The sequence below is a fragment of the Poecilia reticulata genome, linkage group LG9 (assembly GCF_000633615.1).
Source record: "Poecilia reticulata strain Guanapo linkage group LG9, Guppy_female_1.0+MT, whole genome shotgun sequence".
In the NCBI taxonomy this organism is placed as follows: Eukaryota; Metazoa; Chordata; class Actinopteri; order Cyprinodontiformes; family Poeciliidae; genus Poecilia; species Poecilia reticulata.
In genome coordinates this window covers 19,903,801-19,917,911 of record NC_024339.1, presented here as the reverse complement: position 1 = coordinate 19,917,911, position 14,111 = coordinate 19,903,801, and the positions used below count along the sequence as shown (strand labels likewise).

At 37.7% G+C, this 14,111-nt stretch overlaps 1 protein-coding gene across 10 annotated transcripts in view; it reads left to right on the top strand.

The window, feature by feature from the left end:
• The first annotated feature begins 123 nt into the window (after positions 1-123).
• The window catches only part of frmd3 (FERM domain containing 3), a 53,363-nt gene continuing 39,375 nt past the window's right edge, over positions 124-14,111 (top strand). For 3 of the 10 annotated variants that reach the window (XM_017306792.1, XM_008418442.2, XM_008418441.2), the window contains exon 1: positions 126-704. In XM_017306792.1, the coding sequence (XP_017162281.1) occupies positions 600-704 (105 nt within the window). In that variant the 5' untranslated portion in view covers positions 126-599. Of the gene's footprint in view, positions 705-14,111 lie in introns of all 10 variants that reach the window. The other 7 variants (XM_017306793.1, XM_008418444.2, XM_008418443.2 and 4 more) reach the window with 4 other exon arrangements.

Here is a 14,111-nt window from a genome sequence, read left to right as displayed (position 1 = left end):
AAAATGTATGAATATATGTAAATTAAGTAATTAATTATTAATATTGTTTTATTGTTTTATTCTATAAAATGTATGTGATTGCACTTAATTACAAAGAAATATATAATCACATTATATAAAGGGAGAGATTTAGAATATTGTTTGGAAATCTGAATGCAGTTGTCAGACTTCACTGCAGCGAATCCACATTAATCGTCGGCATAAACAAAGTGATGGAGCTGAAATTTGATGGACACACACAGCGGAAGCAGGGTTAAACCAGACGGAGAGAGAGTGAGAGAGTGAGGGAGAGGAGAAAAGCCATCATCTCTCCTGGAGATCAATAAGCGGGCCACACAGAGAGCAGACGGATACAAGCCTTCCTCCCTCCCGCTCTGTCGCATCCATCCATTCTCTTATCCATCCATCTATCCATTCATCCACCCATTCATCTCCAAGGGCGGTTCAAGGGGTGACGAGACCAGACGGACACATGTTATGCCGTGCGTAAAGCGTGACCCCTCGGTGTGTTTTTTACACGTTTTTTTTTTTGTTTTTTTGCATCTGTTTCGCACTTGGAGACACTGACATGAGGAGCTGAAACCGACACCGACCCAACAATGAAAATGCTCCGGTTTCGCAGCCCCAGCATCCGCTCCTTGGACCAGGAGGTCCTCTGCACGATCCGATTACTGGACGACTCCGAGATCTCCTGCACCATCCAGGTAGAGGAATGACAACCTTGTTGATATTACTATTCATTTCATTTGTACACACAGACAAGAGGCAAAATGAGACTGTAACAATCTACCCTCATGGTGAATATCACTATCAGGATGTTTACTTGGAGGAACAGCATTTGCGCGCATCCTTCCTGCAGTTTGCATGCTGTAATTTACTGTGGACTGGTTCTCTTTGCTCTACATACTAAAGAGAGACAAGCATTTGTGATGAGAAATATTAATGTGAGTCACAGTGAGAGAAGTTATAATGAACTTTGCTCCATCGTCAAAAACGGCACGATGGAGCTCCCTGGGCTTGGTGGGAATTATGGTAAATATTTAGGGGTTGTTCATTGCAAATATCCAAATAAAGTTGGATTAGTGGAAGGTTGATGTTGGTGTTTACTTCTGTAGGCACCCATAGATGTGATAAATTTTACTACTAAAACTAAGAAAGTGATCATAAAGCTCTCAGAAGAAATTAATTTTGCTTTGTGTTGTTTTAAGTTACAAATCTTTGGACTTTATTTTATGAGATTTATTTTATATTTCTCACCTACTAAGGTTATATGGATCTCATCTGACTTTATTTCCAGTTTATTTCCATTTTAAATGCAGCTGCTTGTGGAGTCTGAGAGTTCACAAGATTCTTATCTAATTTGACTCAATTTCTTACCTGCTACTGCTGTACACTTCCACTAATTTGGCTGTTAATCATGTTGCTGAAAGATAATCATCAGTATGAAAGCATTCGAGCAAATTAAGGTGTGGCCAGTGTCAGTGTTTAGTTTCAGGTTGCAGTATGTTCCAGAACTGCAGCTTTCATCTCCAACTGAGATCAGAGGAGGTTGTTTTATCCTTAAGTCTGGTTACTAACTGGTAACAAAGCTTACAAGTTTACATTCATCATAAGCAAAAATGTCATAAATTTTGGAATATTTCCTTGAGCTGCTTTTCTTTCCTAGCTGGAATGATTCAACAACATAAAACATAAGAAAACAAAAGTTGGGTGTACAAGTTTGAATTTTTCATGAATTTTCTCTAATCACAGATTGATCGAAATTATACATACATATCAAATTGCATCCAGAAATACCCCAACTATTATTTGATAAAATTTCAGCAGAAAAACCATGCACTGTGTGTAGCTACCAACCTTCTGACTTAATTCTGCCTGGATATTTGTCGTCTCTTCTTACCAGAAATGGTAGAACAATTGCTTGTTCTTTTGTTTGTTTTTTTGTTTTTCTGACAGAGTTTTCTTAAGTTTGAAGTTATTACAGAAGCTTAATGTTAGTCTTCTTTGTTAATTCAGAAACTATCTTTGATGTGTCTGTGTTTAAATTATGACGAGCAGTCATTTTATGATTCATTCAAACCAGACATAAGTTCATTTTACCTCACCTTGCCTGTTGATCGAGAAAGAAGCACCTGCTCCAAAATTGACATCCAGGTTTAAATCGGACAAAAAGCTCCTGGTCAGAGAACACAAATAGACTGATTGTAGGAGTCAGCACTGTATCACCTGTCATCCATGGTGGTGGCAGTGTCATGCTGTGGGGTCTGATTTCTACCTGTGCTACGTGTACATTGCACAAAGCGGATGTAATAATGAAGATGAAAAGCTTCCTCCAAATCATTCACCCTTACATCAAATCAACATCTAGTTAAAACAAGACACAACAGGATGTTTCAGCAGTGGAACTAACTAATAAAAACTGGCTCTGGGACAGATATATCAGGCTACAACATTTTAAAAGAAAGTCTGTCAGCACTGCCTAGAGCAGCTGCCAAATATCCTGACAGAATTTTGCTAGTGGAGCTTTTTGATGGCTAAAGAAAGCATGTAGTTGATGTACAGCTCACTAAATGACATTTATGCAAATAGTAGCCAGTAGGAACGTATATTTTTCAGCCTTCATGAATAACTTTCCCTACAAGCAATAGACAAATAGGATCTAAAAAGTGGCTAAAAAACTAAGAGAAAAATTGTTGAGGGTATTAACGCATATGCCCTCAACATCTATCTAAAGTTTTGCGAAACTGAAAAAATTCCATGAAAGTGCATCCTGCTGGTTGATGTTTCGAGATCTTTTAGCGCAGTTGCGCATTTTTTATTTTTTATTTTTGTAAATGGCTCAATCTGTAAGTGCAGCACTTTGTCTCAGAAGTAGTTGCCGACATCAGCATTGTTGTTTCACTCCGGATGACTAAACAGCCTCGCTCCGTGTCCTGCTAACCATCTTTGTGATACTCTGCATGTATCCAATCAATCATTTAAAAAAACAGCATTTTATACACAAACAGAAATGGATGGAGCAGAGTGTGAGGTAGTTTGGTGTTCACAAAACACCAAAACACTTGTGTGTTTGTCTCTTTGAACACTCAGAAACGTATTAAGGTGTGTGTTCGCATCAGAAAACATGAAAGTGTAGACTTTCACCATGAGATGCTGAAATGCACTCTGAAATAGGTCTAGGGCTTTTAACCAGCATTTGTCTGAATTATCAAGAAATGGACATTTACGTTTCTAGCTGACTGCATTTTCCTGGGCTTTCTTTAATGGCTTTGTGTTCCGGTGCTAAGCTGCTCCTTCCTACATATTTCATGACATCCTGATCTCGTCACAGTACACTTCTGCTGCTCAACAGCACTTCTCTTCTTTCTATTGTGTAAAGACTATTGGCTCTGGAATTAGTTTTCTCTCCACAGTGTCATCATCTGTCTTATTTTATATATTCTGCTGTGCTGTGTATGTAGGTCAGGATATCAGTGACAGCGGTAGATTAAACAGAAGGAATCAGAAGAATCGGATGAAATTTAGCATTTTGAAAATTGTGCATAGAGAGAGTCTGACTTGTTCATTCCAATTTTCAGACTTAGAAATATTGGACCAAACTGGTTTTCTACTGAGATGTCCAGTCAGATGGAACTGGAGGTTGTACAAAAGTGTGGCTTGACCAGCTGAGTGGCTTATACCAAAAGTGGTATGTGAATCGAAATTTTTACTTCTATCTAAATCCAGTAGATAATTTAAGAGCTTTTTAAGGCTTTTAGAGAATTTTAGATCTTCTGTGAACTGAAGAATCATCATATTCAGACCAGCATGAAAACTACAGCAATGTTTTTATTTTATTTTGAATATCTTAAAAATAACTAGTCTAAAATAACTTTTATGCTTTTAAACTAGCAACTAGGATATTATGATACTGAAAATGGCTAGAAAGAGGCAGGTCTGTAGTTAGCGGAGAACATGTGGTTTTTATACTTATCTTTAAACGCAACAATTATTATAACTAACTGAATATTATTAAATCTGAAGGGTTTTTTGCCCCAATATCCGACTTTGTGGTAATTCCTAAAATGGAGAAAAGAGAATCAATCATGAAGGCAGTAGGATTTAGAGCAGTTAGGCCATTAAATGCAACATGATGCATACAGTTTGAGTTACAGCTATAAGTGCAAATGATATAACATCTTCAGGAAACTGACTGACACAGAGTGCTATCTACTCACCGCTGTTTACTACAATCATAAACAGCTTATTTTGCCAGCCAATATATCTGTGGCGGAAATGAAAATGTCAAGTAAGAATTTTGACTTAACATATTACTAACTTACACACAAATTGCAGAAGAATCAAGCTTGAATCTTTGTGTAATTCATTTATTTATGTAATCTTGTATTCAAACCTCTTTGAATACAAGTTTGAATACAAGATTGAAGGAATTTCAACTGGTGTTTCACGTGACTGATGGCAGACACTCTGTGTTTGAGTTCTGGCCCTTTACTACATGTGTGATGTTTCTCTTCCCACTGTTCCTCTTTTCTAGTTAGTAATAAGTAAAAGACACCAGTCCTACAAAACCTTGAAAAAGAACTGAAGTGAAATGAAATAAAGCATGTTCTTAACAGGATTACCAAGCAGTATGAGAAGGAAGGAAGGAAAGAGAAGAGCTTGTCTTGTTTTATTAGATTACAGTTAGAATAACACAAAGGTTTAAATCTGTTATTCATGCCCAAGTGAAGCGTCCTACCACTGTCTCTTCATACTTTCACAGCTATGCGCTATTCATTTCAGCAAGTTTTATTTGATCTAAAGTCAGTTTACTTATGTTTTCTTAGTATTAAGTTAAAATGTATTTTATTACTTGTGTCAAAGATTTTTGGTATCCATGGATTTTTGGCCCATGGCTCTTGACTGAATTGGAGAAACTGAGTCAGGTTTGCAGCAAGCCTTGCTTATGCATAACTTTTCAGCTCAGTAGGACGGAGATCAGGGCTTTGTGATGGCCACTCCGAAAAGAAATGCTTTGGATCATTAACCAGTTATAAGAGCAGTTTGTGCTCAAGGTTTTACTTCCTGGCTGAAGTATTGGCATGTTGCTTTAATATTTCCTTATAACATAACATTCTTGATGTTTGTTTTGTAAAGTGCGCCAGCCTTTCCTCCTGTAGAAAATCACCTCCACTTTATATAGTGTTGTTACCTTCACACTTCTAAGTTAGAACAGGGTTCTTCATTTTTCATATTCACCAGTAGCCATTATGGTAAAAATATTTACAGCTTAATTTCATCACTCCACATGACATGTTTCCAGACATTAAGGTTTGTGTAAACCGTAGTCCAATTTTTTTTTCTTTCTATGAGCCAATTACTTCTTCCTCACTGAATGACCTTCCAAAATACCGGACTGGTTTAACTTGAGTCAATGACAGACACTCTTTTACCATTTTTCATTAAACCACGTTGATTTCTTGAACACAGAGGCCATTTCTTTCCTGAACAGTATGTGAGGGTTAAACATTCCTATGAATTTTATGGGTATAAATCATGGTGGTTATATAAATGGACTTAAAACAAGAGAATCTTAGTCTGATTTAATTTCAGAACGTGACAGAAAGTGTTATGTTTCCTTGAGTTAATGTAAACATCTGCTTCCAAATTTGTGGTCAGATCTTAATAGTAAGACAGATAGGAAGTCTGAGGAGATGTCTGTGTGTTTATGTGTGTGTTTGTTCATGCGTAGTGTGTTTTCCTCATGTTTGTGTTGTGGCCTACAGGGCCGTGTTCAGTCAGACCCGCTGCAGGAGAGACATGTCAAGATCAATACACTCTGACCTCCTCTCATTTCACCCCCTCCTTCACTCTTACTCCCTTTCTTCTCATCCTCCCATCTGTCCCTTCAGTGCCTTCTTCTACTTTATTCTCTTTTGCTCCCCCCCTCCACTTCTCCTCTGCCCCACTTTCAGCTTCATCCCCGTCAGACCACCGTTTTCTGCTCAATTATCTACCCTTTTGCTGCCTCGCTCTTTCCTGCTTCTCTGTGACACATCATGTTTAATTAAGGAAGATCACTGTTCTTCATGAGGCCAGCATCAGTCAGCTGTCAGTGATAAAAATGTGTTTGCGTGTGTGTGTGTGTGTGTGTGTGTGTGTGTGTGTGTGTGTGCGTGTGTGTGTGTGTGTGTGTTTGAGGACAAGCGAACCTCTAAAAGCAATCAAAGCTATTCCATAAAGACCTTAATTCACCGTGGAAGAGATGATTGGATTCCATTGTGTCAACTTTAAAATTATAATCTGAGATGAGTCAGCAATACATTATAAACGCAGTTTATTTAAGGAATCATTAAGATGATAGAATCGCGTCATGCTATCTCTGCAGTTTGGGCAAAGAGATGTGTGTTTGTGAATAAACCCAACACTCTCCTCTTGTTTCAGCTTGCAGCCATTATTTGAAGCAATTTATAAATAGCATCAGTTTTCTATTCTTATCCCATTCGCCGGCATCTCTTTGATGTTTTGCCCAAGATGACTAAAGAGAAATAATCCTTTCTGTGACTGTTGCTTGCGAAACAACAGGAAGCAGCAAGAGATCAGGCGGGACCGTATAATTAAGGAAGCGACTTGTCAACAGAAGCACAAGTGGGCACAAAACTTAGAAGGCTGATAAGAGATAATGTGGGTTATACGTATATTGTAGCTGGGAGAGAGTGACACTGAAAATCGAAGGAAAGGAAGAGGAAATGTGATGGCGTGGCTGTGGAAAAAAAAGATTAAGTAGATTAAAACATCAAAGGGATTCAAAATGAGCTCACAGATGTTTTTTTTTTTTTAATGGAAGACGGGCAGGAAAAGAATAAACATAAAAATAAAAACGTGAAATAAAAACTGTTTAAATTGTCATCAAAGAATAAGAAAGCTCAGTGTAAAAAAAATAAATAACAGAAGGAGACGGGTGTCATTAGGGTCCATTTACAGAAACTAGTTTCCTTTGAGACTCTATGAGCTACAGCGCATCAACTTTAATGAAGTAGTTTTTTAATGTAGTAATTAACATGTTGCAGAGATTAGATGTGTTTAAAAACAATTTTTTTCAGATGTAGAAGGTTAATCTCAATCATGTAGTTTATCATGCTTTTTGCAGTGTTTTGTATTGTTGTCTTATTTCGCGAAGGAGACAAAATGGTTTCCCGAACTTTGCGCTTTCTTATAACCACATATTTTGGACCTAAAGTCTCTAAATTACAGCACAAACACTTAAGAACTGCAAAACACACAGAGTGATATGAAACATTATTTACTTCTTCACAGTTTTTTTTCTTGTCTCTTTTTGTCTAACACATTTTGGGCCATCAAACTAATTCTAGCATCAGACAAAGATAACCTGAAAGAATACAAGAAGGGGAAAAAAGTGTAGCATCAGCATCAGAAAGCAGATTTTTTCCATACATGTTCAAACATGTGTGGCAGAAACAAAGGAAATCTGAAGGACAAATTGTTTTCAGAGCACTTACTGTGTCTCTTTATCTAGATTAAAGCACAAACATTTTCTTTTTGCATGTGACAAACCTACATACAAGAAAATGGAATAATTTTCTTCTACCCCAACAAAAAGAAGTCCCTAATAACCAAATGGCATACAACATATCTTTTTTTTTTTCACACAGTTCCTCCTTTGCGTGGGCATAGTTTTGAAATGGCTGGAAACAAAAAGTGCTTCATGCGTTCGGTCAGTGCTGCATCTGCAGTCGTGTTGGTATCGTCACACTTTGTTAAATTTCCAGCTTTACAGAGAGAGACGATGTTCCATTAAACGCGAACGTCTTCAGCTTCATATTTCATAATTTATAGCTCTTCCTGTGAGCAGATTAGCATGTGTGCACAGCCATGAAATTCAGTGTTTGGAGCTGCAGACAACATGCTTTTACAAAAGCACATGTGTGTGTTTGTGCAAGCCTTTGTGCCTATGCTGTGTGTAAATATGAGCATCTTCAGAATATGACAGGCAATGAAAAGGTCATTGGTTTCTTTCCCTGCACTCTGGGACAAGGTCACTGTTATCGCTCAAAGGGATGTAGAGAGTCGTCAGCAAAATGGCAACAGAAACCTAATCTAAGGTAGATTTAATTTAATTGTTTAAATGTAAAATCTAATGTTTTAAATGTTAACCAAGGATGTTCTTTTAAATCCTAGTAGGTATGCCAGATTTTCTATGCATCAATCTTCTATATCTGGTTCATCCAATCAGGATTGCAGGGGCTATGGTGCATATCTACTGTACCACAGGTTAAAGTTTATCGTGATTTGAGACAAACACACTAATATGAAAGAAAATTTTAGAGTCAACCTTACATGCATGTTTGAGTTCTCAGGAAATGAGACTCCTTACAGAAAATCCATACTTGTATGGAAAGAACATGCAAACTCAACAAATTTAATTCACAGCTTCTGACTGTGAATAAAACCCAGGAACATCTCCCTGTAAATTATTCAGTGCTTTGTGTTGCCGCCTGACTAAGTTGTACCAAATACATTTGTACATGTTACACAGAACAATAATCTGTCAGAAATGGAGGCAGCAATGGACTCGAACATACAGCTGATTTTGATCAAAGAATATGTTAAAATGGTCTAGTCAAAGTCCAAACCAAAATCAAATAAAAAAACCGGGATGTGAAAATTGCTTTTTCATAATCGCTCTCAATCCAATGTATATATAAATTATCATTTTTTTCTTCCACTTCACAATCATGCACCACTTGTAGTTGGTCTATCTCATAAAATCCCAATAAAAAACTTTGACGATTTTATTCATAACTAAAAAAGAATAAAGGTTACGAATTCAGTTGAAACACAAAACAAAACAAAACAAAACAAAAATTAACAAAGCCTGTACAGTAAGTACAACACGAAACTAAAACAAAATAAAATGTGTACTTGGAAAAAAGAAGTAAAAAGTACACACAGTTCACATCCCAAAAACCTGCGGTCCCTTTACCTCAGCTCTTATTATGCGCACTGAACCACTCCACTGCTTTTCCAGCAGCCCACTCCACGTCCATCCCATCGATTTGTCTCCGTTATATCCTCATCAAGGCCCCAAATCGATCTGTTCATTGGCTTCAAGCCTAATGTGTTTGGTGGCTTTAGATATATTGGCACTCTTAACAGTAGGACAAGAATGTTGCCTGACTTGCAGAAAAGCCTGCTCGTATTTTCCAATACCTAATTGGGGAAATGCTTGGCAAATGGGTCCAATTCCATTTTTAATCTTTATTTTCCCTGCAGACCAGCAGCAGTGAACATATACATAAAAATAAATCAGTTTGGTATTCATCTCTTTTAGTTGCTACGCTCTAAATTAGTTTGCATTCAGTATTAAACAGGACATATCCCTGTATTTAAACACTTACTCTCCCCTCTGACTCAATTCCTACGGGGTTCGCAGACACGAACGCAAACCCCATTCGGCAGGAATTTCACACTTACTCTCTCAAAGCGTGTCAGCTCAGCCAATTAGGTTCGGCGTGTCATGAAATGAACTGTGTAGCAGTCGATAAGGAGGACTCATAATTGAGCTGGCATGCAAAATGATTAAATAACAAGTAGTGCTTAACTGGGGCAAGGCACCCTGCCAGTGTAGGAGTTCTTGTGGTCACTAAGTCTTGATCTGGTCAAAGAAATATCTTTCAGCTCTGTCAGACGGCTGCAATTAAAGTGTATTTTTAATCAACATCATTTACATTTATCTAAGAATAAGCTGTTGGAAGGTCCATGTGCTCTGATATTTTTTTGTTTTTGAGTATGCACAGCGTCTTAGTATCACTCCTTCATTTATTCATTCATCCCGCAGCGTAAGGGGTGTCTGCAGCTCGATGTCTCCGTTGTCTCCTCAGCTAATTGAAGGTGTATGAATCACTGACTTTAAAGGTTGTGTATACAAACAGCATTTATCCTTTCTGCACAACTGAGCGTTAGCAGACTGACAGGCTGTTGCTGAAAAACTGATTTGACGAACCAGTCAGAGGGAAAATGAAGGACAAGTACTGCTGGAAGTTTAAAGCTGTAAAACTGTATTTTTTAATGCCATGAAGTGGGAATGTTTTAAGTATTAAAACTTATTTTAATAAAGACACCTGAAATGAATCAGCATTTTTTTCAATTAGGCCCACAGCAAACTCTTGCTATTGTGTAGCTGATGCCAATGAGAAAGTGACTGCACAAGTTTAAATTTCATGAGAGCTAGAACAGAAGTCATGTTCACCATAAACTAAATAAACAGCATTTTGGTAAAAAGTGAACCTCATGCCAGCTGTGAAGTATAGAGATGGAGGTGTCATGATGTGGGACAGCAACACCTGATCAGCTCATTGTCATAAAATGTATCAGAGAGAGCTTGAGAAAAATGTGAGATCATGTATACAAAAATAAATACAACAGAACTGGGTCTGTAATACAATGATTACAATGATCCAAAACATACCAATAAACTGGTCGAGAATTTTGAAAAAGATTATTTAGACCAAACCAAGAATAGCACAAAAGACAAAAAACATAAATGTGTCCACTTCTTCAGGATGGAGTAAATTACATTTTTTACCGCATCACATTTTCCTTTTTTTTTCTTCTTGTATGATTAGTGGATCAGAGTTGATTCCCACTGGTGGTCAATAGATTGTTAGCAGCAAAATCAAAAGGGTCAGGCTTTAGCCACTTCAAGCATTATGGATGCTGAGGTGAGTGACTCTTCATCATTGCAGACAGGATGTCTGCATAGTGTAACATGAGACATTGGCAATTGACATTTTTGTATCTCTAAGGTAAATTGTTGTACTGGAGATCAGAAATGGAAATGGCATTATTAAGGTTTAGTTCTAATTTTACTAACCTTTTAATACAAAGGTTCAGTCGCAGTCATGCCTGTGCATCGGATTACAAAAAGTTTCTTATCAGAGGCATGGAAGTGTGATGCATTTATTTTTATTCAGGACAAAGATGCAGCTGTGTGAGATGTAGGACAGAAAGAGCTAACAAAGAAACAGCAGAAACTTCTGAAAATCTCACCTCAGAAATATGCTTCCCCTTCGTTCTTTGTGTTCTTCTTGGTTTCTTGTTTTAATACACTAAATGTGCTTCTTTTTCTTTTCTTTTTTTTTGGCCAGATTAGCTTTTTGAATCAATCATTTAGGTACAAAGAAATTACATTGAAGGTATAATGTTGCATTTTTTCTAGTCAAACAAAAGTTCAGCACCAAGTTCAGTTTAGATCCTTGGATTTTGTCAGATATTTTCTTATGTTGACAAAAATGATCAATAAATAATTGTTAGTTTATTTGTTATAATTGTGGGAAAGCTGCTAAAAGTTTTTCCTCCTAATCCTACGTTGCGTTTGCAATGGCTTTCTTCAAGTGATCCGACTTTCTTTGCCAAACCAGAAAACTGCATGTATGAGTAAGTTGGTGAATTTAGGAGCGAGTGTGTGGATGGATGGTTGTTTGTCTTGTGCATTCCTGCGATTGCCTCCTTCTTGAGCAGGACAGAAAAAGGATGACTGTTGCATTTTTCTTATGCTTTTAGAAGAGTTGTTGCTCGCTTGTTGGCCATCATGTGGACTCTGCTGGCCGTGACGGTTTCTGTTTTACACGGGCAAGAAAAAAACTACAGAGTGGATTTGGACCCAACCGATGTCAAAGTGCACTTTGCCTTTGCTAAACTGAACACACTCGTCGCTGGTGCTCTGTTTAAAGTGTGTGTGGGTATGTGTGCATGTGTGTGTGAGTGGACTGAGAGAGTTCGGGAGAGACAGCACTTTGCTGTCATTAGGTGAGATCATGTAAAGACAGTATGACCGGGTTAATTTTTAATGTCCAGCCTTTGGAAATATAAAATATGCATCCAGCCCTTGTTGGACATGACATAGACTCTTTACATCTCTCTTCCACACTTTGTCTCTTTCTCTGCCTCACTAGTCAACCTTCCTGTCTCTCTGTTATATACTTTCTTTTTTTATCCATGTTTTGCTTTCCCTCTCTTTCAGCCTCTCAGCATGTATGGCCTTGTTTCACTCTGTCTGGTCGGGTTTTCTCTCTTCTTACTTGGCGTCTGTCCACCTCTATTCTTCCTCTGAATGTTTGCCCTGAGAACCAGACAGAGGGAAGGTGTTGTTTGATGATGTCACTGGAAAGCGCTTGAAGCGTTGCCGTTTTCACTCTGATTCTCCTATTCTCCTCCTCCCTCTCTGTCTGTTTGTGTTTGCTTGTTACATTTAACAGCTTGGTAGCTACGTTGTCACGGATCTGCTGGAAGTCCTTAGGAGATATGGGCAAATACACACCGACAGAGATGTGGAGCTTGTACAGAAAGAGGGAAGTCTTTCTATCCGTTCTGTAAACACACTCGTGTTTTCTCTCTATTTCTATGGACAAACCAATGGTGCATGATTCCAGATTCCAACTCAAAGGTCCCAGAGATCATAAACTGAACTCTGTTGCTGATATTTAGAGCTTAGGGTTGGATAAGGCTGTGCTGTGTTATGCTGAATTTTATTCCCACTTTATGATGAACACATGCAGCATCAAGATGACCTTAAAAGGAGGCCATTTTATTTCATAGTGCTATGCTTTTACACTTTCCATGTATATCCATATTTTAAGACAATAAGATACAAATACATAATAATTTATTTGTTAAAATGTTTCAAATAGTGGTACATATTTTTAGTTTTTTTTAAAAATGGTGTTACTCGTTAAAAAAAAGATATAAGCAAAAATGTGTTTTCTTGCTGAGGAATATGTTCGGACACTGTGACAGCTTGAGTTTGCTGCTGTGGCTGAAATAACTAAATGGTCCTTCTGTAATTCTTTTCTTCAGCTGAGAGATATATTTCTACACGGTCCAGTTAAAGTAACCCACACAACACATGTCAAGATCTGGGCTTTGACTTGATTTTACGTTCCAGTTCTGCTTCAGCTTTGACATTTTTTGACAGTCTCACATTTTCCTCAAGCAAACTTTGGTCAATGGTGGAATTCATACTGGATTTTGTGATAGGAAGCTGCAGCGGAGCATCCCTAATCATGACACTTCCTCCTCCATGCTTCACAGTCTGTATGAGCTTATTTTAATATGATGCTGGATTTGGTTTATTTGTCAGTTGTGGTGTAAAAAAATTATCTAGACTTTCCAAAGATTGCCTCTTTGAACACATTTCATCACAGTTTAACTTGTGTTGCCTCTTTTAATTGTTGTGGTATTTTTGGGGGACTTTATTGAATAAATCTGCTTGGAAAGCCACACCTGGGCATGTAGCCTGCTTTTTTATTTTATTTTATATTTTCCACCTGTTGACTATTTTTATTCAATAACAAAATGGCTGATTTAAAATTCTGTTCATCTTTTTAAAATAAATTAAAAGTCTTAAAGGTAATTTCTTAATTAGAAAGGTCATATTCACATGACTGTAAATGTGAGACATCTTGCTAGTACATTTGATAATTTAGCAGTCCTCCTGTACTATGTTTGTAGGATGTGCTTTTATGTGAACTCGTCTGTGTAATGTGCAGTTGTGTGCTTGTTTCATGTCTAATTATGTTCCACTGTGGAAAGCATTGACCTGAAATTTCCGGCTTCATCTATTTTGCATTTCATGTTAATGTTTTTTTTTCTGCTTTGCTCATTTTAAGGGTGAACTCAGGCATTGTAATTGTAAATGTTAAATATACACAGAGATACAGGTTTCACCAATAATCAAGATAGTTTTTTTAAAAATTGTTTTCATTGTAAGATTGTTCTGTCCCTTTTAAAGACTCATCTGTTTTGAGGCTTTTTGCTCATATTTATCAGCATTTACTGTCATGTTTCTGGCCCGTCTGCCTGCTATGTTTCTCTCCTCTGTACTCCTCATCAAGCTCATCTGGTTCACCTGCATGCTGCTGCGCTGGAGCACAATCAGRCTCATRYCTTCCACCTGTTCACCAGCAGTTATATTCAGCTCTCAGGCAGGCAGACGGTGCCAGATTTTTGAAAGCCACCGAGTGAGTAGATATCCAGCGTTCTTCCTGACCTGACCACGATCACGAACACATTTTTGACCCTTGGATTTTCCTGCCTTGCCTCGCCCACGTCGG